At 44.8% G+C, this 27,104-nt stretch overlaps 2 protein-coding genes across 2 annotated transcripts in view; one reads left to right on the top strand and one right to left on the bottom strand.

The window, feature by feature from the left end:
- Nucleotides 1–312: 312 nt before the first annotated feature.
- Nucleotides 313–1,515, top strand: LOC147896278 (uncharacterized). Its single transcript, XM_087382254.1, has one exon. The coding sequence runs from the start codon at nt 313–315 to the stop codon at nt 1,513–1,515; it is 1,203 nt and encodes a 400-aa protein (XP_087238380.1).
- A 13,468-nt stretch (nt 1,516–14,983) lies between these two features.
- LOC147896277 (squalene epoxidase 3-like) overlaps nt 14,984–27,104 on the bottom strand; it is a 28,109-nt gene continuing 15,988 nt past the window's right edge. The window contains exons 5-8 of the mRNA XM_087382338.1: nt 26,679–26,897; nt 16,382–16,657; nt 15,931–16,209; nt 14,984–15,827 (exon numbers count right to left, since the gene is read on the bottom strand). Of these exons, the coding sequence (XP_087238464.1) occupies nt 15,705–15,827; nt 15,931–16,209; nt 16,382–16,657; nt 26,679–26,897 (897 nt within the window). The 3' untranslated portion in view covers nt 14,984–15,704. The remainder of the gene's footprint in view (nt 15,828–15,930; nt 16,210–16,381; nt 16,658–26,678; nt 26,898–27,104) is intronic.

Below are 27,104 nucleotides of genomic sequence, written 5' to 3'. Positions count from 1 at the left end.
TAATTCACAACTAACCAGGTGGGACTTTCCTTGCAGGGCCAGAAATTGGATGCAACGTAAGATTGCATGCAGCTAAGGTTTGGCTATGGCGTTACAAGCAAGCATTCATGTCTTCTTTGGAACGACTACTGCTCCATCTCTTCGTATCCCCTCATCCCCATATAACGCTTCGTTTCTTTGCATCATGAGAGTTCCTCACCATGTACAAAATCGGGCACCTCTTCCTCTCTCGCCTCACCATCGCACTGCATTCTATAATGTTCTTGTCGATCTCATTCCTCGCACTTTGAAATCGTCCTCCTTTGCCTCACAATGGCCTTGCCTTTCTCCTTTGGCTTCCTCATTTTGATTTTGGTCTCCCAATGCAGTGGTAATTTTCTGAGCAGCCAGGAAGATGCGCCTGCACGCACGTCTCTTCCTAATCCTGCACTGGCCTCATCCTTCAACGATACTTTCGATCATGAGCATGATGACTTCCTTGGTTCGAGACTGATCCACAGGCGGCGATCCCTTCTCCCCAGCGGAAATATCATAAGCGACGAACGTCTTCAGCTGCTTTCCCACGTTGTGCGTATCAAAAGCCAGAGCAATGGTGTTGGGACGGGCTTGCTGCTCAAGAAAAACTATGTTCTTACGGCCAAACGGGTGGTGCAGACTTTCCTGGATCCGTATGAGTTCACTATTGAGCTTGGAAAAGCACAAGCCAATGGGCTTGACGTGTTTGCACATCCAACGGAGGACTTGGCGGTGATCAAGATTCATCCCCCAATCGATCATACGGGCCGGAGCCCAGCGGCCGGGTCCCCGAAAGGACTAATGTGGCCAATCACCAAGGGAGACCCACGGCTAGGATCCACGGTGAAAGTGTATGGATACGGCGGCTCTTTCAGTTACGGGTCGAAAAACTTCTTGAGCTTCAATTCTTTCGTGATCACGGATCGGAATGCAAACGATCACATCATCCTGCGCAAAAGATCTAACATCCCTACAACGAGCGGGGATGCGGGAGGCCCAGGGTTTTTGAACAACGGAAGCGTGTTGGGAGGAGTGGTGACAACGAGCAAGCCGAGGCAAGGAGCTCTGATATCGCTTGCAAGCAATAGAGATTGGGTCTTGGATGCAATGAAATCTACGTGCAGCAGGGAGGAGCAGACCTTCATAAGGCTCCTTGTAGACAAGGACCCTGACATCCTCATCTATTACCACTGCAGTGTAGACCGGGCTGAGCGCCTCGGCATCTACTTGTATTCTAAGCCCGCCTGTAATCCTGTCTGGAAGGCCGTATATATCACAAACAGGCATGGCGACACCATAGCCATTGTTGATACCCAAGCTCAGCAGCATAGCAACAGCGTGATTTTGACTCAAGAGATGTTCCAGCCTGCAACTGAATTTTACATAGACCTTTGGAAGGCCAAGTTGCTTGGAATCCATACTAGGATGGTGAGATATGGACCCTTCAATGTGAGCGAATTCATGGATGGAGGCCTCCATTTTGAGTGGTGTGCCACTTGATTATTGTCGTCTTGCCCTCCTCGTTTTGAGACTTTCGTCGCTTTGCTCAAGACGTTAAAATAATTTAGTACCTCATCTGTTCTTCTTCCATCGAGCCTTCTATAGAGCTCACTTCTCTCTTATAAAACAATCATTTCTTATTGCAAAACTTCACCTCAATCGCTCTTCCTATTCTTCTTCTATAGAGCTCACTTCTCTCTTATAAAACAATTAATTTTAATTGCGGAACTTCAGCTCGATTTTTTTACAGGACGTCTAAGTTCTCCGTTATTAGTAAGTAAATTTACTTTTTAGCACACGACTTCCACTCTTCCTATAAAATTTTCTCTGCATTCGAGAGTTCTTACTTAGAAATACTTCTCTGTTATAAAGCAAAGTGAGTTAACTTTAAAATTAGTAATTCAGGTGCTAAATCTTTTGGTTGCGAAAATGATTGCAATAGAGAGGTCAGATGAGGACATGGTGGAGATTCCAACAATTGCAAGGAACATAAATAGAATAGAAGGGAAGAGAAAGAGAGACATTCCAAGGTCAAAGATTTACAATTACCGACATCTGACATGGTGTAATATATCTATTTTCTCTTTGGGCTTATTAACCATGATAAGTTTTTGCCATGTGGCACCTTGGAGGAAATGCTGCCACATGCCACCCTTGGAAACACTGCTACTTGGATTACCACCCTCAATTTCTTGGACTTTTACGGATTGATAAACTACCACATCGAGATTTTGGATGAGGATAGGAACATATTACATATTAGGCCAACAACTTAAGTACCCAACTACAAACTACTCATTAGCGTGTGCTTGATACCTTCAATTTTCTTTGGATTGTGAGTCATATGCTGCGCTTATATACCATTCTTTCTCTGAATTTTGTTCACAATAACTTCCACTTGATTTTGCGTGCACTTTCACTCATCTCTTTGGCCAGACGATGGCAGCTTTGCCTACATCAATTGGACTTCAGATGCTACTACATAGAGCATCATGCTCACTTACTACAGATTTTTTAGATGTTCACCAATGGTGATTTGTTTGTGGTTGCTCAATCTCTTACACCTCCTCTATGTGTCTCTTTTCATGTACTCCTCCTCAAGACGCTTAGTGGTGGTTAGGCAGGTAGCATTGTGCCATGAAATGAAATGCTTGCTTCTAGTTGAGCCACGTGTCATAGTTTTAGGAATTCAAAATATAGTGGCTGGCTATGGAGGCAAAAGCTTGAATTCCTGGCAAACCCCTTTTCCCCTCCTTTTGGCCTTCCCCTCCACCAATTGCAGCCATTTCCTGCACAATTCCACTCTTGTTGTGCTCAAACCCCATCTTCCATCCCTGTCGCTTGTAATCTCCGAGCTCTCCACTCTCGTGGTAGGTACCTCTGCCTAATTTCCCCCTTGGACCGCCCGCAGCAGTGGATTTTTCACAAAACCTTGTTGCCCTTTTGAATTACACAGCTAAGCCCTCCCTTTGTGCCTCCCTGTGTCATTGTAGCTTTATTGTTTTTTGGACAGTCAAGGATGATTCTTCACAGCTTTGGAGGCAAGCGGTGAATGGGGATGCTCATTGTCCACCCATCCGAAGTCATTTCGTCGTCTTGAGTTTGCTTCCGTTCACATTTCTGTGCGAGGAGTCTTGCCAAACCCCTTGGGCACTTAGCTTCTCTTTCTCTATGGATGAACAAGACACTCCTGGTAATCTACAGCTTAGGGCATGTTCAGCTGTCTTAGAGTTAAAGTAGCGGAGCACAAATACTTTACCTCAAGACACCAAAGTTTTATTGCATGGAGCAAAGCACGTAGATGGTGGCCCTCTGGAGACTGTTGGCCTAGAGTCACACCACTAGGGCTGAAGATTCTTTAGTAGGGAATGAAGGCAACGTTCCACTGGATATAGCCATTGGCCCAAGGTTTTTATATCTCAACATTTTTATTCTTATGGTAATCCTCTAAAGGGGAAGATAGGTTCATGTATCCAATCAAATATGCTTCTAGGCAAATGTTGGATAGGAAGATGAGGTACTCTATGGCCAACAAGCATGGACTCTTATTGATAGCTTGTTATAGATAATTTGAAGCATTATGTAATGGTTTTATCTTTTATAAGTATCACAAAATAGGTTCATGCTAAACAAGCTTTGAAATCTCCCAACCCCATGGGAAGATTGGCTATGTGGCGGACAACGCTATAGGAGTATCGTTTCACTTTTTAAATTGTAAAGGGTGGATGCTCTAATTTCAAAATTGCATTAATTGATTTATATAAGAATCTATACGTTAACCTCTTTTCATCCGTAACCATTGATGATGATCAGTGGTATGAAGGGATTATTTGGCTTTTGACCACTGTCTCTTTCCCTCCCAATTGTTCTAATCAAGACTATAAAAAGTTACCAAAAGATAGCAGGTGCTATAGAAGGCACTCTATACGCTTAATGCATATATGAAGTTTCAAGGTGGAAATTTTATGTATTAGGAGTTCCACACTGAACAATATGAAGGGGGAGATGACAAGAGCGGAGATGTGGAGAGAGGGAACAAGTAGCAAGCACAACACAAATGACTGATTGTAGATTATACTAGTTGAAACGAGTGAACATATACATACTCCTCTGCGGTTAGGGTTAGGATTATAGTTAGAGTTCCCAACATAAATGACTAACTCTACAATATAGTAGTTTAAAAGAATGAATATATACATATTCCTTTAGGGTTACGGTTAGAGTTCCCAACCCTTGTGCTTTTAGCACTCTTTTGTGTTAGTTCTATGCACATTAGAAACATGATTTTGGGATGAACCATCAACACATTTCCTCAACATCAACACTCATGAAATAGGCCTTCCCTCAAATGATGATTATAGGGAATGAAGAAGGCCCAAACATTACTTTCCATCACAACCCTCCGATGAGTTTGTCCTTCCCCTGGGTTAAACTAAGAGCTTATCTGTGTTTCTTGAAAAGCTTTATCCTAAGCAATTTGGTGAAGGTATTTGCAACATTGTCTTTGCAATCACAAGGTTGCAATGCAATGTCACCACCCAAGAGATTCTCTTTCTCTGATGAAGTGTTCTTTAACATCAATGTGCTTTGTCCTCGAGTGATATGATGGACTGCTAATACTTGAGCCAATTCATTATGACAGGCAGCCTAGGGGGAAGTTTACATTTTGTGAGCTTTTGCCTTGAGCCACGTGTCGCAATCTTGAACCTTGATTTCATAAAGATCTAACCGTGTGAATTTTGCTTTATTTTGGAATGCTTTTATATCCGGTAGCTTTTAGGCTTGTGGCTTTTTATTATTAAAAAATGTATACATCAAGCTATTTGCAGACAACAAACAAGTCTCGTAATGCTTGCTAGGTGTTTCTCTTCGTGGGCATTACTTTGCTCTCTCAAAAACTTAATGCTTCTTTCATCGACTAAGGCAAAATGAAAGCAAGGCATTAAACCTCAAGCAAATGCCACTATAGCTCAAGATCATTGCGAGCTATTCTCGAACAGCCAAACAGTTTCTCACGCCACCATCACAAATTTCTTGCATGAAATGTCCAATGTTTATGATCGTGACTCAACGCCTATGGATACGCACACACCCTATATTACCCATCTTATGCAAACTCCTCTTTTGCATGACAATTGACCTACTATACCATACGATAGCCAGATTTAGCACATAGGCACCTCGAGGTGTCTTTCAAAGAGCACAGAATATTGCTAATAGGTCTATGACACCCTTTTTCCTATGAATATATTGGAAATAGATGTAACGTCAGGAGGATTTAGTGTTATTCCTATATAAGTAGCTACTATTGTGAGGCAAATAATAATCATCAGAGCACGATGTTCAAATTACAGGATAGTGGCATCATCTCTTTTTTGAACACTCTAAGGATCTGGCTAACGTTGGATGCATGTCCGTTACCACTATTCTTTCTGGCAGATACACTACTTTGTTGGATTCTTTCCCCCTTCCAACTGTTGGGACCTTGCCTCTTCTCGAAATTGGCAAAACTCTCAAAACTATTGATTCCGATGAATTTACGGTTGTCAATTCTATAACCTTCATTGGACCGCTACAACTTACAAGAATATGTAGGCTATGAACACAGAAGAAATCATTGCATTTGATATGTGCTAAGGCCACAGAAGTTGCCGTCACATGAGTAAGCTACTCTCTTCCAAAGTAAACACTTAAAAATCTTCTAGTACATGACTACATGATGAGAAGAAAAGGCTTCCATTTAGACAACTCAAAGCGAGCTTTGTGGAAAGTTCACCAGTAAATTCTATGGGCTTGGTAGATAAATGGATGAGAGGGTCTGGAAAGGTAGTGTGCCCACTTCATTTGAAATGATCAAAAGTCATTTGCCAAGGTGAATTTCAAAACTAATGGCTCAGGTGGGATATCTCGTGAAAGAAGGGCTGAACTTGGAAGTTCCCTTTTGATGGATTGGTTCATAAGCTTTGTAGGCATGGCTTCTCTCGGTTTCGACCTTTGGGTGCTTCTTGATGCCCTTTGTGAGCAAGTTTGCCGATTGGGAGTGGGATTGATTAGTGTGCTTCAGATGCATAAGCTTGTGAATCTATGGATTGCACGAACATCCACACCTGTAGATCGGAAACCCACACCTGTAGATAGGAAACCCACACCTAATTTCATGGACCTTATGATTCAAAAGGCGGTTGCATACACAAACACAATTGTCAAAGATAGAAACTCAACAAACTAGCAGATTTTAGACAAGTGCAAAAGTTGGTATTTACAATTTGACAGAAAAGATGATGTAACGCTGAAAAGCTTATCGTGCATGGTGATGGTGATCTCTACGGGTGCTTAAAAGTTGAGTTCATCTATCAATTGTGCATAGAATTTCTATCAACTTTTGCATCGGCTGGTTATGCACAGATGATGAGAGATGTGCAGAAAATCTAATGATCTTGCCCACCTCCTAGATACTGTAGGGGAGTCAAGAAACATTGATGCAGGTCAGGAGACTAGCATCTTCTTCACTTGCGCTGTGGTTGAGCGAAGCTCTACCTCTTCAGATCCTACTTTTGATCATCAATAACGTTGTTACAATTGTACATAGGCTCTTTGTGGCCTAAAGAGTTCCACATATGTGATTTCTATGCAGCTAATCCATGCACATATATCAAATTTTGCTCACAAAATGGCGTGCAATAACTAAGAAGCTCTGGGGAATATGACTTTTGTATTGGCTTTGTGGAAGCTACTCAAAGAATAGTTCGAAGCTCCCACTACAATAGTGTGTGGAGATGGGGGCCTCCCTTCTAAGAGTTTTGCTAAGCTTGTCAATTAGTAGAAGTGCGCCAAAGAGATATACTAAGTAGAGCCTGAAGCTACCATTGTGGCACTGTTCCAATCATGGAGAAGATGGGGGCCTCCCTTCCAACGAAGAAATTCAAAGTTTTTCTAAGCTTGTCACTCATGCGAAGATTAGCAAGATGCATTATTTGCATGTGTGTTTACAAGAGACACTCGGGCTCTATACATTAGGGGAGAATTGGGGTCTCAAAAGGGCCTCATAAGGAATGGATTAGGGAATGCTTAGTGGGCTAATGCAAGGGGCTTGGAGGGTCCCAAAGAGGCCTAACCAGCCCAACCTAGGTGGGTTAAGCCCACATTTGAGCCCACCTCTCCCCCCATCAATGAGGGGAGGGGGCCACTTTTTGAAATTTGAATTTCAAATTTCGAATCTCCCTCCCTCCCCCTCTCTCTCTCTCCCTCCCTCCCTCCCTCTCTCTCTCTCCCTCCCTCCCTCCCTCCTCCTCCTCCCTCTCCCTCTCCCTCCCTTCCCCTCCCTCCTCCTCTCCCCTCCTCCATCTTGCTCCTCCTCCTCCCTCCTCCCTCTCCCCTACTCCTCCTCCTTCTAGCTCCTCCTCCCTCCTTCCTCTCCCCTCCTTCTCCAACCGCCTAGGATCCCTCTCCTCTGCTCCTCCCAACTGCAGAATCTCTCCCCTCCTCCTCCCTTCTACAGTAGCTCCTTCCGTCCCTTCTACACCTGTCACCCACTCTTCTCCTCCTCTTCCTCTTGCCCTCATCTGCTTCTCCTCCTCCCTCTTCCTTGCTACTCTCTCCCTCTCACTGCTCCATCTTTGCCAGCTCTCCCCTACATTTTAGCCTGCATCACTGATACCTCTCTTTGAGTACTCATGGCACCATTCGAGGACATATCCAACAAGTACCATGTGAACCTACAACTGGAGGTAGAATATGCAAGCACACGCTCTTTGGGATATAGTGGAACTCCTCAAAGTGTGCTCCACAGTCTTTGATTGCAAGGGAAGAAGCATCTTGACCTTTGGGTGGATGGAAACTTGTATCCTTTAGACCCTGCCACCCAAAAGAGTCGTCCTTTTCATACAGTGCATGATGTTGTTCGGTTTGTTGGCAAGGGACATGCTGGATTGCTCGGTTATTGCAATCGATTGAACCATTCTCAGACATTGGCTATGCAAGCAAGTGAGGTGCAGAGAGCCCGAGCAGAAGAACTTGCACATTTGGGAATGCATAATAGTATGCAGGATCTCCAATTGCAAAACAAAGAACTCAGTGACAAAGCACATGCACTGGACTTGGAGCGACATGAATTGGAAGAATCAATCCAGAAGCTTGCTTAAGCAAACAAGATTTGGAAAGGTCTATCTATGGCCGAGTTCAACGTGCTGTGGAGAAAGTCGATAGAACGAGTACAAAAGTTGAAGGGAACACCTTTGGGACTGAGGGAGAGGAAAAGACAATTGCAATCTATGGATGCATTGTCAACCAATAGTGGTGCCCAAAAGAGGATAATACGGGTTGCAAGGTTAGTTCCCAAATTTTCAATGAAATTAATATTTGTGGTGTTGCATTCTTTCCACTAAGACTCGTTTGTACTCTACTTTAGGAATTTCATGGAGGATGTGATGGGAACAATGGAAATGGATTAGTGATCCTTCATATGTTCTAAGAAGTTTAATAAAGCCAAGAGATGTCATGGAAGTGTTGAAGGACCCTAGACAAAAAGGGCTACGTAAACAAGTTGCTAGAGAGGTAATGAAGGATTTCAAGGGCCTCGTCCAGGCAAAGGAGGTGCTTGGAGCTTGTGATGCTACTGGTGTAAGTCGTGAAGCATTTAAAATTTTCAAGTCTGCTATGGAGGAACAATGCCATTGCCAACACCGTGGTCTGTAAGGCTTGCACGTCAAGAAACAAACCAATGTGCTAGAGAAAATCTTGGAGGATACCATTGTGTAAGTGGCACAATGACTTGGAAGAGTAAAAAGAAATATGACATCCAAATGTTTGAGATGAATGCTTTCAATAATGTGTACATGGATGTAGAGAATTTGCAGAGAGCCATGGTCAAATTCTATGGGATGAGAGAAGAAGGTAAGAGAAATTCCCTCCACATTCAACTTTATTTCTTTTGATTTCTATATCCTTACTGAATTTCTCTTTCATTGTACAGATGGCAAGCTAGTATTTGTTATAAAAATGGATGAAGCTCAGTTGGTAAAAGAGCACAAGCTAGAGAGGGTGAGCATTTGTATTATGAACGACGCCTTGCATTTTGCTCAAGGGGATGAAGAAGTTGAGCAGGGTTTCTCAGTCCAGAAGGACATATGGTGGCTTGTAGCCTTTGAGACCCCAAAGGAGTGCCATGAGACATTGAAGCGGGTTTTGGAGAGAACTGGCATCCCATCGATTATTCGAAGACAAGAGGCAAGGCAAACATTAATTGTTGACAGGCATGGAACGTTTCAAGTCGAATGGCATCTAGCTGGTGATTTGAAGACCCTCAAGTGCTTGTATGGTTGTGATACAGGTGCAGATGCAAAATGGACATGCTTGTATTGCACCCACTCTCAGAAGATGCAAAAGGAAAGCCTACAGTGGGAAAATGGCATCCTTTCTTGCAACCAAAGTGCAGCCCCTGATCATCACAAAAAGGATCCTAAGTGGGACCCCATTCTACCAATTCCATTGGAGCGGGTACACGTGTGTACTTTGCATGCTAAACTGCATATACTTGATAAGTTACTCTATCTCCATCTAGTTTATGCTTGGAAGTTGAGGCCACAGCAAGTATCTGCACAATGCTTTGCAAAAGCTGAAGAACTACTCTCACTAATGGGACTTCACGGAGGTAATGTGAAGCTTAAGCAGGATAAGAAACAATCAAGAAAGACACAAAATCTTCCTGCTAAAGTGTCCATGGGTGGAAGAAAGGCAAGGAGGTCCTTTTCTAACCATAATGTTGATAAAGAAAAACATACATTGGCTCAAAGCACCCTAGGTTGGGAGTACTGGAAAGATTTGTGTGAGTGCACCACAAATCAAGCTTCACATCCACCGAGATGAGAATAGGTCGACCTCAAATGCCTCCTGCAGTAGTCCAACATTACATTAGAATTCCATTAAAGCAAAATTATACCAAGAGAGAAGAAATTCAAAGCTCATAGTTTCTTACCAATATGGAGTCATTATGCTCAATCCCTTCCTCTTTGTCAATGAGGATGGATCCAGAGGCCTCCTGCTGTCTGGAGTGAGATGTGGACGCTTCTTCTGGAACATCAGGTACGTCGGAGTAGATTGATGTTCCTGCATCTTTGATTTGGGCTAGTGTTAAAGCAAGAACCTCTTCTATTGAATCATCTGCTCCCAAAAACCCAGGTTCTTGCATAGTCATGTCCACCTCGTATCCACACAGGATACCAAGAGCTTCATCCTCCCGGAGACCAAACATAACCTCTATGTCATGGAGAAAGAGGTATTGTTCTCCATCGACAAGAAGGGGAGCAAGAAACCATATCATTGTTGCGGGGTCAACAGAGGTGGTGCCCGAGGTGGATGGAATTTGAGAAGTAGAATGGGGTTCAGGAGGTTGCTAGAGCACTTTCGGGGCCAATGCAGCTTCCCGCTCCTCAACTTCTTCATCTATGGGCTCTTCATTGTAGATGTTGGGCTCATCTACAGAAATAAGAGGATCGGAAAGGGCAGGGGCAGGGGCAGGGCTTGAGGTCGAGGCCTCCTCTTCCATTTGTCCCTCCTGGAGGAGGAAAATAAAGGTCATTTCCCAGGATAGGAACCTATTTCCTGTGTTTTCGATGACTCCACATGCTAGGAGGTCATCAGTGTCCACCTCCCTAAACCCTAGGGGTGTGAGCTGGGCTCAAAAGCGATCTAAACGCTTCACGAACCTGGGTTCTTGATTGAACAAGTACTTCAAATAATCAATTGGGACCCATCTTTTTGTAGACTCATCAAGTTGATATGCAAAACTCGCGATGTAGTCTTGCATGTACTTGATGAGGTCTTCAAAATCATCTCGGGCTCCCAAGTAGGTGCCTAGGACATCTATGCTCTTATCAAAAACTGGAAATAACTCCTCCTCTCTATCAATTAATGGAGTACGGGAGATGAAATCATGGAAGGCAGACCTAGCAGAATCCATGGTAGTTTGGTAGCTAGGAGAACTATGGCTATGATAGTGAAACTTTGAAACTAAAGTAACTTTATAATCTATATATACTCAAATGTTCTAAATATAAAAAATAAAAAGAATTATAAATTTTTGGGAAGAAACTTAACATTGACATGAAACAAAACCATTCAAAACATCAAAATTAATTGCACCACTATTAATTGGAAAATGTCAAAATCCACAATTATTCCACCCCACATTGTTTACAATCTTCAATATTACAGGAGGGATAAAAGTGGCACTATGCACGAGCTTCTCTGCACGCTTTCCTACCTTTTCACCATTTCAGGTAAATTGAAAGGACTCAAACATGCCATCCTCCATGACCAATAGGTGTTCCCGCACGTCCCTGAGAGTCCACTGTGACGTGACAGTCACATTCTTGACATCTCCTAAATGAGAACCAATACATAAACTTACCTCTGTATTATCATTGTCGTTAGAGTTAAGGGGGAGCCAATTGCCACCTATTTTCTTCCAGCGCTATGGCATTGAAACAGATCACCCTTTTGTTCACCTGACCTGCTTCCCCAATTCACCCCAAGCAATTCCTCAAGGGCATTCTCATGTTGGCACTTTCATGACCACATGGTTTTTGTTCTGTGCATCTGGATATTCTGAAAACAAGAAGCAAAAATGTGCAAAGGCATAAACCAAGACAACCTTACCCATTTAGAGCCAAATGTAAACTTCATGGCCAAGCCCACATCCTTTGCAATCTTTTCATTGTATGATTGCATTGTCCTTGTGTCCACCATGCTGCAATCCATGTCTTCAAGTTGTGGTGTTGCAATGCATTGAAGATGGCCATAGCCTGATGCCATCCTTGGGGTAATGTACTTGGCATTATACCAATAGATATTTCTCTGTTTCAAAGCAGAGGATTTCTCTCCAGCATGCATTTGCCTTCCTAAATCCTCATGAATGGCAGTAAACTTACCTAAGAAGCACTCGACTGGTTCTCACTCCTCAAAGTCTGAAGGAAATACATCTACTATGCACAAGTGCTATTTCAAAATACAATTTCAAACTGACTCATTACACTGGTTCTATTTTAAAATACAATTTCAAGCTGACTCATTACACTTCAAAATCTTACACAAAATGCAAACTTACAATGCGATGGTATTGTCGATTGATTGCTTGACGGAGGAAGGCGCATGTCCTTCCCCATGTAGATGTGTTGCACCTTAGCAAGCAATCCTTTCTTCCCAAGCTTGAACTTCATGATGCGGCCCTTCCATTCATGCAAAAGATCACCTCTTTTGCTCTTGGGAAGCTTATGTGGACCCTTGGCAGATCCTCTCATGACTATCCAATCATTCAAGCTGTAGGTGCAAGGCACCCATTCACCCAGTGCATTTTTGCTCCTATGGGGGCATAGAGTACATGTATGGTCTCCTCACCATGCTTGTACAGAGGTCACAACAGCAATAGTGGACTAGAAAGTGCAGCTTGGAGGGAGAGAGCAGCTGCGATAGAGGGAGAGAGAGGGAGAAGGTATACAGGGTGCAACTGAAGGTTGAGAGAAGCTCCAAGAGGTGCTGTAGCTAGGAATGGAGGAAGAAAGAGTAGAGGGGGATGAGCAGCTGCTCCAAGAGGTGTTGTAGCTAGAAATGGAGGGAGAAAGAGAGGAGGGGGATGAGCAACCACTACAGGAGATACTGTAGCTAGGAATGGAGAAAGAAAGAGCAGAGGGGGATGAGCAGTTGCTATTGTAGGAGGTGCTATAGCTAGGAATGGAGAGAGAATGAGCAGCTGCTACAGGAGGTGCTGGAGAGGGAGAAACACAGTGGACCAGAGCAGGAGGGGGCAGAGAAGATGCCAAATGAGTTACCACGTTTTAAAAATGGAGAAAGAATGGAGTTGGACCAGAGAAGAGGAGGGGGCAGGCTTGTCACAAGCTGAGAGGGGGGGAAAATTCACCCAGAAGGGCCCACCGCCTCTTGAATGACGTGTAGGTTTGTTTGGGGGAGGTACATATGGGACAAGGGTCAAGCATGGGTTGAGGGGGGGGGGATGGTTTGAGTGGTCCTCGGTGTAAGAGGAGTAGCCAATAGGGACTGTTTGGAGGTCTGCCCACCCTCCACCTCAGCATGACATTGCCCCACAAAAAGGAGCACTCCCATTGGTACACCTCAAATACCTCACTAATTCCTTGAAATTAGGAAACACTAATTGGGGGGCCTTTGGAGACCCCAATTCTCCCCTAATGTTCTTGCGACACCTCATGTAAGTATTTTATAAGAGACACTCATGCTAAATATTCCTATGGCACGTCATGTAAGTTTTTTTAAAAGTAGGATGGCAATATACCAATAGCAACTTTAAGCAAAAATTAAACTTTGCTCTCAAGAAAACATTCCGTTTGGTCATGAAGGAATGGAAAGTAATTTTTGCCTCTAGCCTACGATCTTTTATATCATGCTTTTGTAGATCGAATCTCATGTTTCTGCCTTCCTTTTGAAAATCCTTCAAAATAGCTTTTCAAATAAACATTAAGAGTACGTATCAACCCCCACTCTAGAAAACAACCAACCACTTACCTTACTTAAGATAGATTTCAAGATTTGAACTTAAGCATTACTTAATTTTCATCCAATGTATTGCCATTTGGTGAATGCACTTAAGTATATGTAATTAAATATTCTAGATCATCAAGTTTTATGTAATCAATAGTTTTCTCTTACTTGACCCTAGTGTTTTGCAGCTGTGGTGCTTGATCCTTTGACTAGACAAAGGATGCGAGTCACTCTTAGTACTTGGCTCCTTGGCCAATTTCTGTTGTTGAGCAACTCTTGGCACTTGGCTTCTTAGTCGGATACTGTTGTTGAGCCACTCTTAGCACTTAGCTTCTCGACCTTCCAGCTCGTCTTAATCTCGAGCCTAAGCTCAAAAGCCTCTACACGAGAGGCATAGGTTATCCCACAAAGAGTTGCATTCCAGACTTGAGTCAACTCTCCCACTACAACATGCTTGATGTGCGTTCTGAGCGCTTTGGTGATAAGGAAGGTCTTAACGACTCTCAAGTATAGGTATGTCAATTTGATACTGACCTCCCTGGAATTATCAAATATTAGGGTTTTGACAAGGACGATCAATTTTACCTTCTCATGCAGCTTGAATCTGAAAGGAAAATCGACTACGATCACGACCATTGACATTCAAGTAATATGCCAATATCTTATCCATTCACAAGACTTATTCTCGACACTTATATTCTAGGCATTTATATTCTCAACGTTAATATTCTCGATATTATCTCAACACCCAAGGAAAGGGCCTGTTTCCTCGAATGATAACTCTTTGGACAAAGAAACGTGCCGTCTATCCACTCACACACTTTCAAAATTGCTTGTTTTCAATCCGAATTCTTGATGTAAGGGAGCAAGGAAATCCAAGATGAATGCAAGATTGAAGGATGACGATAACTTATTCATATATTTGTAGTCCATGTGACAATATTCTATACACTGCAACGAGGATCGATTAATGTATCACCTTATCGAAATCATGAAATCAATAATAAACCACCACCCCTAACATTTGCAGGGAGGATCGGATCCTAAGAGACCTTATGTCGTGGGGGCATGTGCATGTTCGTGTACACACGATATGTGTGCATACATTAAAACACTAATACGTCATTACGAACAAGCAACTGTTTGGTAACTCTTGTATTTTGGCTACTAAAATTGGCAAGGAGAGAACCATGATATGGTATTCACCTAGACGCATTTTTTAATGGAAATAAAACTATAGTGAAGATTAGCAAAGAGCTAGAGTTGGCTAGAAGAGTCTGAGAGGAATAAGCAAAAATTAGCAACGCTAGAGCATGCAACTTTCATCAGCAACTCAGTATACCCATCTTTCTTTGCAAAACCTTTGAACACAGAAACCTTGGTAATTATGTAAATGATTAATTCATTATACATAGACCCACGAAAGCATTTTTTCTTAAACCCACATAGAAACATTGCATTAAAAAGAGGTTCCACCTTGAATATTAAGCCAGTTTTCTTTGCTCTCCAATGTATCAAGCAATGTCTACAATCCTATGACAAGTCCATCTTAGGGAGTGATTATACAAGCTTTCATTAAGACATACCGCAGTTCCATGCCACTCATTCTACAAGCTACATATGAATCTCCAAAGTTCCTTTTACTAATGCCTCATATGTATCTCATTTACAAGCTAGAGCATCAAAAATAGATGCACACAGGAGACCTCTAGCAGAAAAGGCGAGGTAGATATCCTATATTTCAACCTCTTTCAATCTGACAAACCAACCTTTCAATCCGGTGAACCCTTATAACGACCTGCCTTTAGCTTCAAGCCACCTCTGTGAATACAAATACAAAGCTCGAATATTGATCAAATTGAAAACTGAGAGTGTGGCATTTGACTGAAACAGGAGGTTCTATATCAATGGCTGCAAACTAGCCTCTTTTGGACAGAAGAATAAGTTCAAACCCCAGGTGCAGAGCATCTCTAAAAGACATTATATAGTACACAATGATACCACAGATACAAGTGGCCTCCATGACAGTCTCATTGATACCCAAAGTCCATCAACAATGTTTGTATACTCGAAAGTGTGCATTCTGTGTTTGGGGCTCCATAGTTGCAAAGCATTTGTACCATCAATGAACCCCCTTTAAGACCAGTGATTGATATAATTCAAGAATCAGACCTTCAAATTCAATTAGCAAACTCAATAGGCTCTGGAGGGGGCATTTTGTAATAAGCAGGAACTGTGTTTGGGAAAAACATCTGTCTGACACCTTCAGCCTTGATGATTGGAAATATGATACTTGAAGCTCCCTGAAGATCAATTTACATGAAAACACCTTCAACACATGCTTTAATCAACAGCTTATGCATCTTAGTATCACATTCAAATGAAGAAAACAACAGGATCACTGACCATAAGCAGTCGAACTCCAAGCCACAACTTTTGGGGAGAAGGAAATGGTATTAGGAGACGACCCACACCATAAACTGCCACAGCAAAAAAATGTGCCACCAAGCTCATTGGCCGCGGATTCAGGCCTGATAGTAAGGCCACAGGTCCACTTGAGAAAACTCCTCCCAAGCTCAGGTAGTCAAAGCAAGCCTGCCTCATCTCTCTCATAGCCAAATCAGGCGATGCACAGAACACCTTATAAAGTGCACCGGCCAAAGTATTTATCGTTGAGGCAACAGGCTGTAAAATAGCAGTGATACCATTAAGAAAGATTTTTATTCGCACTCAAAGTCTCCAAAGTTGTATTTCCCAATGACACAGTGGAACATACTAACAAAAGGCAAGGCGACTTGAAAATCTGAAAGCTGCCGCGTAATATTTGTAAGAAAATTTCTGCATGGTACATATATACCTTACGCAAGGTGTAGAACTTTTCCAGATAGTCACATAATGCCGATGCATCGTGCAAGTTACGCAATGGTCGAAGCAAGTTTCTAAGAAGAACAATATCAGACAAAGCAACTGTCATTCCACCGCCCGTCAAAGGATGCCGCATGTTGAATGCATCTCCCATAAGAAGCGCCCCAGGCCTTGGAACAGGAAAAGCTGGCATGCTTTTGTTTGGCATGGAACGTATATTGCCTTTCTCCACTGCAGCTAGAAATGGTCCTTGCAACTGCTTCGGTAGCTGCCACAATCAACACCATGCTTGGTTTACAATAGTTCAAGTCCACAAAAGAGGAGCATGTGGCAGAACTAAAAATTACTAGGACATCTGCAGTTAAGTGTTGGGATTTTGTCAGAATGCAACAAAAAAACTAGCTTTAGTCCAGTTTTCAATATGAAGACAGTTTGAAGCATATATACTCCTGTGAAGAACAATTCACTCAAACCCTGCAAATTTAATCAAAAGTTCTGCCTTTCAAGCTGATTAAAAGCGTTGGAGAAATAGCGTCAATGCCAAATTCGTGAGCCCCCGAATAAGGAGAGCTCATGGAGTTGACACCTCAGCGTGTATGAGGGTAGAAGGACCTGTAGGAGGTAGGGGTGAGGCTGCCATCTGGGCAGAAATATGGCTGCCACATGGGCAGCACCTAGATCCACTTGCTAGTCAAGAGCATGAACACTGCAACTGGTACAGCAGCAAGTACACATGCACAGCAGCCATCTGGGCAGAAATATGGCTGCCACATGGGCAGCACCTAGATCCACTGCTAGTCAAGAGCATGAACACTGCAACTGGTACAGCAGCAAGTACACACACACAGCAGCAGCCGGTATGGAAGAATTCGTGCAAGCTGCAGCAGGCTGCACAGGAACAGCAGAGGTCCAGGCCCAGCTAAGGGGCCTGCAACACGCCTATTTTAGGCAGAGACAGTCAGAGAAGACCAAGTCTGCAGTCGGACAGACCTGCTTGGCTGAGAGACTGGTCAGGCAGTCTAGGCAGTCTGTCAGGTCTGGGTTGGCCAGTCTGTCCAGACTGGTCGGCCAGATCAGGGGCTATATAAAGCCCACTTCTGGAGTCATTTGACACATTCACCAGTGACAATTCTGAGCATCCCCTGCACAGTTGAGCTGCATACCAGCACCCTGCTAGAGAGCATTGTGGAGGGCAGGAATGCAGCAGCAAGCCTAAGGATCTACATGAGCAGAGTGTCTTTTGCAGGGCAGAAGTCCTTATGTCTGCAGCATACCTAGGTGCACCCCTACACACTATAGCAGAGCATACGGGAGCAGCAAAAGGACATTTTTTTGCAGTACACCTTCAGAGCAGAACTTTGCAGGACCGAGCTCAGCCTTGAGCAGCTACTGAAGCCTGTCACAGAGGCACGTGACAGAGAAAAAGAGTTTCCTACAGGAAGTGTAGCAAAACAGAGCCTATTTTGGTACCATACCTCAGAGATTGTTTCCGGAGGTGTGGGCAACTTGAGATTCATATATATGTCTTTATATTTTGGCTATACATCTGAGTACTTCTCAGATTTGGGTTGCCTTCTTACATTTAAGTAAAGCACATGTTTTTAAGTTGTGTTCCACATTAACATCATGTGATCTTGGGGGCAGGGGGGGGGTATACATATTCTGCTGCGGTGTACATTTGGCCCTAAGCAAACAACCTACCCTATGTTTTCTAACAAATAGCTCAGCCTCCTTGTGTTACTTTCAGCCTTGTATGGGAACTTGAGGTCAATATTTTCCAAAAAGCAGTCAAGACTCTATAGCCAGAGCTCGGTTCTCATACAAGAAACAGCATTGATGAAATAGCCAAATGAGATCCCACAACGCTGTTTTACATTCCAGAAGCCCCTCCTTTGTACTAGGGGCATGTTCTACTTCGGTCTAGTCCATAGCTGATCCTTCTAATACTAACTTCCGGGAAAGATCCTAAGGCGCATGGGCCTAGCTAATCCTTCGAAAAGCCAGGGCAGTTGACTAAGGACTATTGTTCTAACCTCCTAAGAGCTGGACTCAGGGTTGAGGTTGGATGTAACCAAGATAAATATTGAACTAGGGATATATGTGGACTGGATTTGAGAGGCTATAGGTCACAATGCTATCCCGCAGGGATGTACTCCACATGACATCATCCTAGCAGAGCTTGCAGCAAGACCTCTCCACACAGCCACCTCATTCTATATCATTCTTCTAGGTCATTGCGTGTCTGGACCAAGTCCGACAGTTTGGATTACGGATGCAGTTTAACAGGACTGCCACGGAGATCCCCCTCATCATTGTCAATGAAGGGAGACGAACAGTGCTGGTATGCACGAGTCCAAATGGTTTCAATCACACGGCATACCTATGATCATTAACCCCCCATACCACTGTTCTCTAGATACCCCTTTCTTGTGCCTGACTCAACAAGATTCATGTAATCATACAGGATGACATGGATCGCCCTTTCGCAGCCACTCGCAACCAAGATGGCCTTCTACAAACATAAACATTTTCTTCACTTAAGTAAGGTGGGTTCATCCAAACACCAAGATACCGACGGCACATCCACCCTTCCCATGCAATATGGATTACAATGGGGTAGCTCAGGAATCTCATCCCACAGCTATTCCAGATCAAAGCAGGATGCGAGCTTGCCGTAGAGATTTGAGATTATGCACTCTCTATAACACACACAAGGTGGAGATCGGTCACCGACAATTGTGTCTTGATGAAATGCCACACATAATACCAAATTCGAGGATACACAGTAGAGTCATCGACTTTTTCAGACCAGCAATGCACTGCGCCTCTTCACCTATGGATACACAACAATCATCGGCTATCCAGACCAGCGATGTGCCGCACTCCTCATACATGAGGTCACCTGACTCAGGTCTGGACTCATGAGACCCATCACGGATCATAGCATCAGACAGCAAGAGATTACGAACTTCTTCTTTACATCAGAAGATGTGACAGCTGGAAAATGCTTAGAGCGAGACGACTTTCATGCATGCCAAGTCAACAGGATGCGAGTCCCACAAGCACATATCCCATCTGGGGCACCATTGTTTTGGCATCCTGAAGGTTGTCCCACATCGCCCAAGAGTACATCTCATAGAGAGGAGCCAAGGACGTCAATGACAGATCTCGAACATGTTCCACAGACAGTGGGGCTGGCAATCGGACCCACACGAAGCTTCATCGGCTATCCAGACCAGCGATGTGCCGCACTCCTCATACATGAGGTCACCTGACTCAGGTCTGGACTCATGAGACCCATCACGGATCATAGCATCAGACAGCAAGAGATCACGAACTTCTTCTTTACATCAGAAGATGTGACAGCTGGAAAATGCTAAGAGCGAGACGACTTTCATGCATGCCAAGTCAACAGGATGCGAGTCCCACAAGCACATATCCCATCTGGGGCACCATTGTTTTGGCATCCTGAAGGTTGTCCCACATCGCCCAAGAGTACATCTCATAGAGAGGAGCCAAGGACGTCAATGACAGATCTCGAACATGTTCCATAGACAGTGGGGCTGGCAATCGGACCCACACGAAGCTTCAGCTATGCATTCAATCACAAGGCATGACACCACATAACAGGAGCTCGTCCGACACTCAAAGCTTCATCATCTCCATGTTGATGCTACTCCTAGTTTTCATTTCATCTTATCATCAGCTTCCGGAAGGTACTGATAGACACCCTCGTAGTTTCTAGGAGGAGAGCTCTTCAACCACTCATAGCAGACACAAGACATGACACCACATGACAGGAGCTGCTTCGACACTCGAAGCTTCTCCTATCCATGTAGATGCCACTACTAGTTTTCATTTCATCCCATCATCACTAGATTTCAGTTCTCTCGCTCATTGTATCTGGTTTATTTCAGTCTCATAGACTCTTCGGTCCTTTGTAGACGTCAATAAACTCTCTCTCTCTCTCTCTCTCTCTCTCTCTCTCTCTCTCAGATACAGGTTGAGGAGCGCAAGGCGCTCATGCCTCAGAGAGATGCAGCCCGAGCTCAGGGCAAGTGGGCAGTGATCAGGGATGGCAGACTCATCACAGGCACCTTGAGGCGTGCTCCCACAGTGCTTAGAGATGACAGACTAGCCCCACCTCCACCTCCTGCTACGACCGCTTGACGGGACAGGGCCCATGGGACACACCACCCGTCAGATAGTCTACGCATCGCTGTATGGAACTGCAATGGTTCTTTTACAGCACAGCCAGGCAATCTACGAGGGGCATTCTTTGGGAGAGATATCATCTTTTTCACGGAGACACACGAGAGTCCAGAGAGACTTTTGCCACGAGTGACAGGGTATACATGGAGATCTGCCTTCAGGCAGCACACTCGAACATTTGGAGTGAGAGGATCTGGAGGAGTGGCCATTTTGTACAGAGAGCATCTCGATCGGATCATCACAGTGGAGAGAGCGGATTCACATGCCCGATTCTTGTGGGTACGCATCTGCCGCAGAGCCCCTCAGCGAGATCTTTTTATTGCAGTTTGCTACTTCCCCCCGGCGCAATCGATCTATTCTTCCACTGGACCAGGCCAGTCCATATTTGAGGATCTCTCAACGGACATTGCAGATTTTTCACATCGCGGAGAAGTCATCCTTTTAGGAGACTTCAACGCGAGGACCTCAGACAGACAGGCCCTCACTTATGACTTCATGGAGGATCCGGTCATACTCCCAGCATTTCACGATGATAGCCTCTGTCGGACTTCATCAGACTGCACAGTACAGCCCACAGATCAGGGACGTCAGTTACTGGAGCTCCTCACCTCGCACAGTATGGTCATTTATAACGGCTTGTCCAGGTGGCCACAGTCTTCCATGCCTACATTCTCTTCTGCTTCTGGGCGTGGTACTAGCGTGATCGACTACATCATAGGTCCCCCGACTCTAGTCCCTTCCATCCATAGCCTTACTGTTAGCCCCTTCATGCCCTCTGCCGACCATGCACTCATCCACTTTACTTTGACTAATGTCTCCCATGACCCACCCCCCCCTCGTTATCATGACCGCCAACCCTATTACGAGGTTCATTTCGACCACCAGTTCGATGATGTATATAGCCAGAACCTCAGCCGCCTACTCCGTCCTCATCTATTAGATGCTCTACCATCCACGCAGGACCGGTGGGAACTTGTACATACTTCACAAGGCATGACACCACATAACAGGAGCTCGTCCGACACTCAAAGCTTCATCATCTCCATGTTGATGCTACTCCTAGTTTTCATTTCATCTTATCATCAGCTTCCGGAAGGTACTGATAGACACCCTCGTAGTTTCTAGGAGGAGAGCTCTTCAACCACTCATAGCAGACACAAGACATGACACCACATGACAAGAGCTGCTTCGACACTCGAAGCTTCTCCTATCCATGTAGATGCCACTATTAGTTTTCATTTCATCCCATCATCACTAGATTTCAGTTCCCTCGCTCATTGTATCTGGTTTATTTCAGTCTCATAGACTCTTCGGTCCTTTGTAGACGTCAATAAACTCTCTCTCTCTCTCTCTCTCTCTCTCTCTCTCTCTCTCTCTCTCTCTCAGATACAGGTTGAGGAGCGCAAGGCGCTCATGCCTCAGAGAGATGCAGCCCGAGCTCAGGGCAAGTGGGCAGTGATCAGGGATGGCAGACTCATCACAGGCACCTTGAGGCGTGCTCCCACAGTGCTTAGAGATGACAGACTAGCCCCACCTCCACCTCCTGCTACGACCGCTTGACGGGACAGGGCCCATGGGACACACCACCCGTCAGATAGTCTACGCATCGCTGTATGGAACTGCAATGGTTCTTTTACAGCACAACCAGGCAATCTACGAGGGGCATTCTTTGGGAGAGATATCATCTTTTTCACGGAGACACACGAGAGTCCAGAGAGACCTTTGCCACGAGTGACAGGATATACATGGAGATCTGCCTTCAGGCAGCATACTCGAACATTTGGAGTGAGAGGATCTGGAGGAGTGGCCATTTTGTACAGAGAGCATCTCGATCGGATCATCACAGTGGAGAGAGCGGATTCACATGCCCGATTCTTGTGGGTACGCATCTGCCGCAGAGCCCCTCAGCGAGATCTTTTTATTGCAGTTTGCTACTTCCCCCCAGCGCAGTCGATCTATTCTTCCACTGGACCAAGCCAGTCCATATTTGAGGATCTCTCAGCAGACATTGCAGATTTTTCACATCGCGGAGAAGTCATCCTTTTAGGAGACTTCAACGCGAGGACCTCAGACAGACAGGCCCTCACTTATGACTTCATGGAGGATCCGGTCATACTCCCAGCATTTCACGATGATAGCCTCTGTCGGACTTCATCAGACTGCACAGTACAGCCCACAGATCAGGGACGTCAGTTACTGGAGCTCCTCACCTCGCACAGTATGGTCATTTATAACGGCTTGTCCAGGTGGCCACAGTCTTCCATGCCTACATTCTCTTCTGCTTCTGGGCGTGGTACTAGCGTGATCGACTACATCATAGGTCCCCCGACTCTAGTCCCTTCCATCCATAGCCTTACTGTTAGCCCCTTCATGCCCTCTGCCGACCATGCACTCATCCACTTTACTTTGACTAATGTCTCCCATGACCCACCCCCCCTCGTTATCATGACCGCCAACCCTATTACGAGGTTCATTTCAACCACCAGTTCGATGATGTATATAGCCAGAACCTCAGCCGCCTACTCCGTCCTCATCTATTAGATGCTCTACCATCCACGCAGGACCGGTGGGAACTTGTGTCATTCGTCATGTCGTTCCCTACCACAGTCCTGGTTAGGCAATACCATAGTACCTATCCACAAGTCGGGGGACCCTATGGAGCCGTCGAATCACAGGACCATCATGATTGGCCACGTTATGGCCAAGATCTATGCATCAGTTTTGGAAAGCTGTATAAATGACCATGCCAAGATGACAGGACTCAGAGCCAGAGGGCAGGCTGGATTTCGCAGGGATCATTCGACACTTGACCACATCCTCACACTCAGGGCACTGGTAGAGGAGGCGAAGCCACGAAGGCAACGGCTTTATTGTTGCTTCGTGGACTTCAGGAAGGCATTTGACACAGTTCCGCGATTCAGATTGTTTCACAGGATTCGCCAAATGGGCTTCACTGGAGAGATACAGTGGGCTATCATGGCTTTGTATGAGAGGGTCATTGGTCGGGTTCGGACACGTGAGGGGCTCTCAGAGGAGGTATGCAGCACGATTGGGGTGAAGCAGGGTTGCCCGCTCTCTCCTACTCTCTTTGGATTATATATTGATGAGCTAGAGATGTTTATACAGATGACAGGCGGTGTGGGCTCTACTCTCTCAGGATCCTCCATTCCTATCCTCATGTATGCGGATGATGTGGTTCTCACTTCCTCTACTGCTCAGGGCCTCCAGGCACATATTGAGGCACTCCACAGGTTTTGCCAGGACAGGGGGTTGACCGTAAACCTTGGCAAGACCAAGGGTTATGGTTTTCAACACCTCTGATCGTATTTACAGCACGGATGAGTTTTGCTTCACTTATGACGGACAGCCCATTGAGCTTGTTAGAGAGTACACTTATTTGGGGGCAGTTTTCAAGGGACCGGTTTCACCATGACATATGCAGCACGAGATAGGATTAGTAAAGGGTATGCTTCGTTGGCTCATCTTGAGCGTCAGTGTTTTCAGTCCCACTTTCAGCATCCCGATACGAAATCCTTGCTTTTTGATACATTGGTGAGACCAACTACGATGTATGCAACTCCTTTCTGGGCAGGAGACCTCGGCGCTGCAGATTGGAGACGAGTAGAGAGGTTACAGATCATCATGTTCTCTCGGCTCATTAGGGCCAAGGCTACAGTTCCGCACGAGATCATGCTAGCAGAGTTTGGAGCTACTCCCCTTGCATTGGATGCAGCGTTTCAGTCGGTCATGTATTTGCATAAGGTTAGGGAGTTTGGAGACTCAGCAGCAGGCAGAGCTCGGTTGCCATGGTTAGCACTTGCATCTTCTATGGAGTTGGCACGATCTGGGGCCCGATACTGCTGGTACTTCAGACTCACTAGGTGGCTCACATCTCTTGGACTAGACATGGATAGACTGCCTCCCTTCCGATACAGCATAGATGCCCCTCATCTCGAGTTGACTTGCCACGAGCTTAGCCAGGTCACGAGAGCAGACTTGCTGCAGCTTCATACGTATCGCACTTGGATTTATCCCACGCAGCTTCCGACGAAGATGGCCACATATCGTGACCACTTCCTTCGGATCTCAGAGGATGGATTTGTCATTCCACCAGGCTATACAGGTATCCACATGTCCCACTCACTGAGGATTGCCCTTGGCCAGCTTAGAGTCTCTTCGCATCAGCTCGAGATAGAGGCTGGTGGGATGCGACGCATGGAGGATGGACGGCGACCAGGCCGAGAGACCAGGATCTGCCCTTGTTGCACCATGGGAGAGGTGGAGTCAGAGGAGCACTTCATTTGCAGATGCCCGCTATATTATGAGCTCAGAGGTAGATTCCACTGTCTCTTCACGGATGGCTTTGGACCTCTCTCACGAGTGATGGACTACGAGGATCAACATTGCCTAGCTCTTTATGTCAGGGAGGCCACTATGCTTCGACGAGACTACCTCAGAGACCATCAGCACAGACCGGAGCGTGATAGCCCAGCCTGATAGAGCTCAGGCACACGCTATACCAGAGGACAGAGACCAGGAGGAGCACGAGGAGGTCAGAGCTCACACAGGACACATGCCTCCACCCTGTGGATGTACATATGAGATGGTTTGTAGACACCACAGGATCTTGTTACATAGGGGACGTACTCGTCACTTCATCTCCAGACGATCCAGGATGATGGCAGCTTTTCGGAGGAGACTTACTCACGGAGATCTCGCCCCACCAGCCGCTCACCTCACCTTTGCTCAGATTTGTACTCTCATAGCAGGAGGCAGAGTCGATGGACAGGATTTCCAGTATTATTTTGGTTCTCAGACTCCGTGACACCTGGACTTGTATCTTTGCATTGGCATATTGTACTCATCCCCCCATTTTGCACCCAGGGGCGGTTTCCTTGCATCTAGTTTACTTTGTATTTAGGCTCAGATTTGACATTATGTACTTTCACTTGCATTGTATTGCGTAGCACTTAGATGATATTCGACGATGCCTCTTCTTTGTGGCACGTTGATTTTGTGCTATCTTGTATGCAGAGTTCTTGATGTCCCATGGGCCCATTTTGGCCTTTAGTGGACAATAATACACTTTCTTTCTTTCTTTCTTTCTCTCTCTCTCTCTCTCACAGACACACACACATCCACGCACGCGCACACACTTTTTTTTTAGCATTAAGAAAAATGTACATTCACAGCTGTCCAAAAGCAGAAAAGCTAACTCAGACTAGAAACAATGATAGAAAACTTCCAACTGAGCCAGAGGGGAGAGACCTAAGCAAGGATGAATGGAAAAGACGAAAAACATCAAGAAAACAATGCCAATTGTGTGTGTGCGCACACACACAGACATAGGGTACAATACACCCACTACAATTGCCTTAAAGAGGACAACTCTATCTTCAAAAGGAATCTATTATGTTAGACAATGGCTCACATAATCTTGAAGAGGACATGGGCAGGTGGAGAGTGGATCCCAATTTGGTGAAATAGAGAATGAGGATGATACAATAATTTCCCTCTGCTCCAAGGTGAACATCTTTGCAACTGACCTTAATATGTAAGCATAGAGTATTCCATTTCTTCCTTTTGGAATTATGAACAAGTGCCTTGATCAAAATGCTTCTGCCTGGACCCTATGGTTGCCAAGACCTCCCTGTTTACATTAGAGAACGAGGCCCATTTGATCCTCTCCTATCAAGCATACCAGCACATTAGGGAGGCTAAACAAGGCACCCTAAGAGTCTTTCTAGACTATCAGCCAAAAATTGGACTAATATCTCAAGCATGTGCTCAAAAAAAGGTTTTGGATTCATTAAATGGCAGAGCAAGCCTTAGACAAACACAAGGCGTGTAATCCAACACAGCTGTACATGAACGGCTGCACTATGTAATAGACACGATGGATGAGTAAGTCCAAACAGATCCTCATGGATTTTTAATGACATTTAATACAATCATATCAAACCATTCTGACAAGAAAGATTCTGTCACAAACATTCCATATGATGTTTTCTGTTTTACCTAGCTAGAATTTCACAAGAAAATGATGTCAACATGAACACATAGGAACATCAGATTACCTGGGGGGCAACCACAGACTTCAGATGTTTGGCCATCTCTCCATTGGCTACGGAGGGAACTTTGACTCCAGGGATGTCGACTAAGCAACGCACTTCTGTACTGCTTATTGGATAAAACAAAATAGGAGATGGATCTGCAAGTATGACATGGCCATGGTTTTCATACGGAAGTTCACAGTTTTCCAACACCAGTCCAACAAAACAGGAGGGAATCTCTGGCTGCATTCCACAAATAAACATGTTAGAACCTAAGCATAACCTCAAACAAGTAGGTAGTCTTGTAAGAATAGAATAGTCCCAGCATACCAATCCAAAATTTCTGCATTGACAAAGAATAGAGGTAAATGGAAAGAAGAAAATAAACATTGACAATTGATTTGAAAGGACAAAGACAATTATGAATACAAGCAAGAGAAAGAGCAATGT

The sequence above is a fragment of the Dipteris shenzhenensis genome, chromosome 12 (assembly GCF_047967505.1).
Source record: "Dipteris shenzhenensis isolate YYH24624 ecotype China chromosome 12, Dip_SZ_1.0, whole genome shotgun sequence".
NCBI classification, from domain to species: domain Eukaryota; kingdom Viridiplantae; phylum Streptophyta; class Polypodiopsida; order Gleicheniales; family Dipteridaceae; genus Dipteris; species Dipteris shenzhenensis.
The sequence above is the reverse complement of the archived record's forward strand: the minus strand, read 5'-3'. Positions and strand labels throughout refer to the sequence as shown.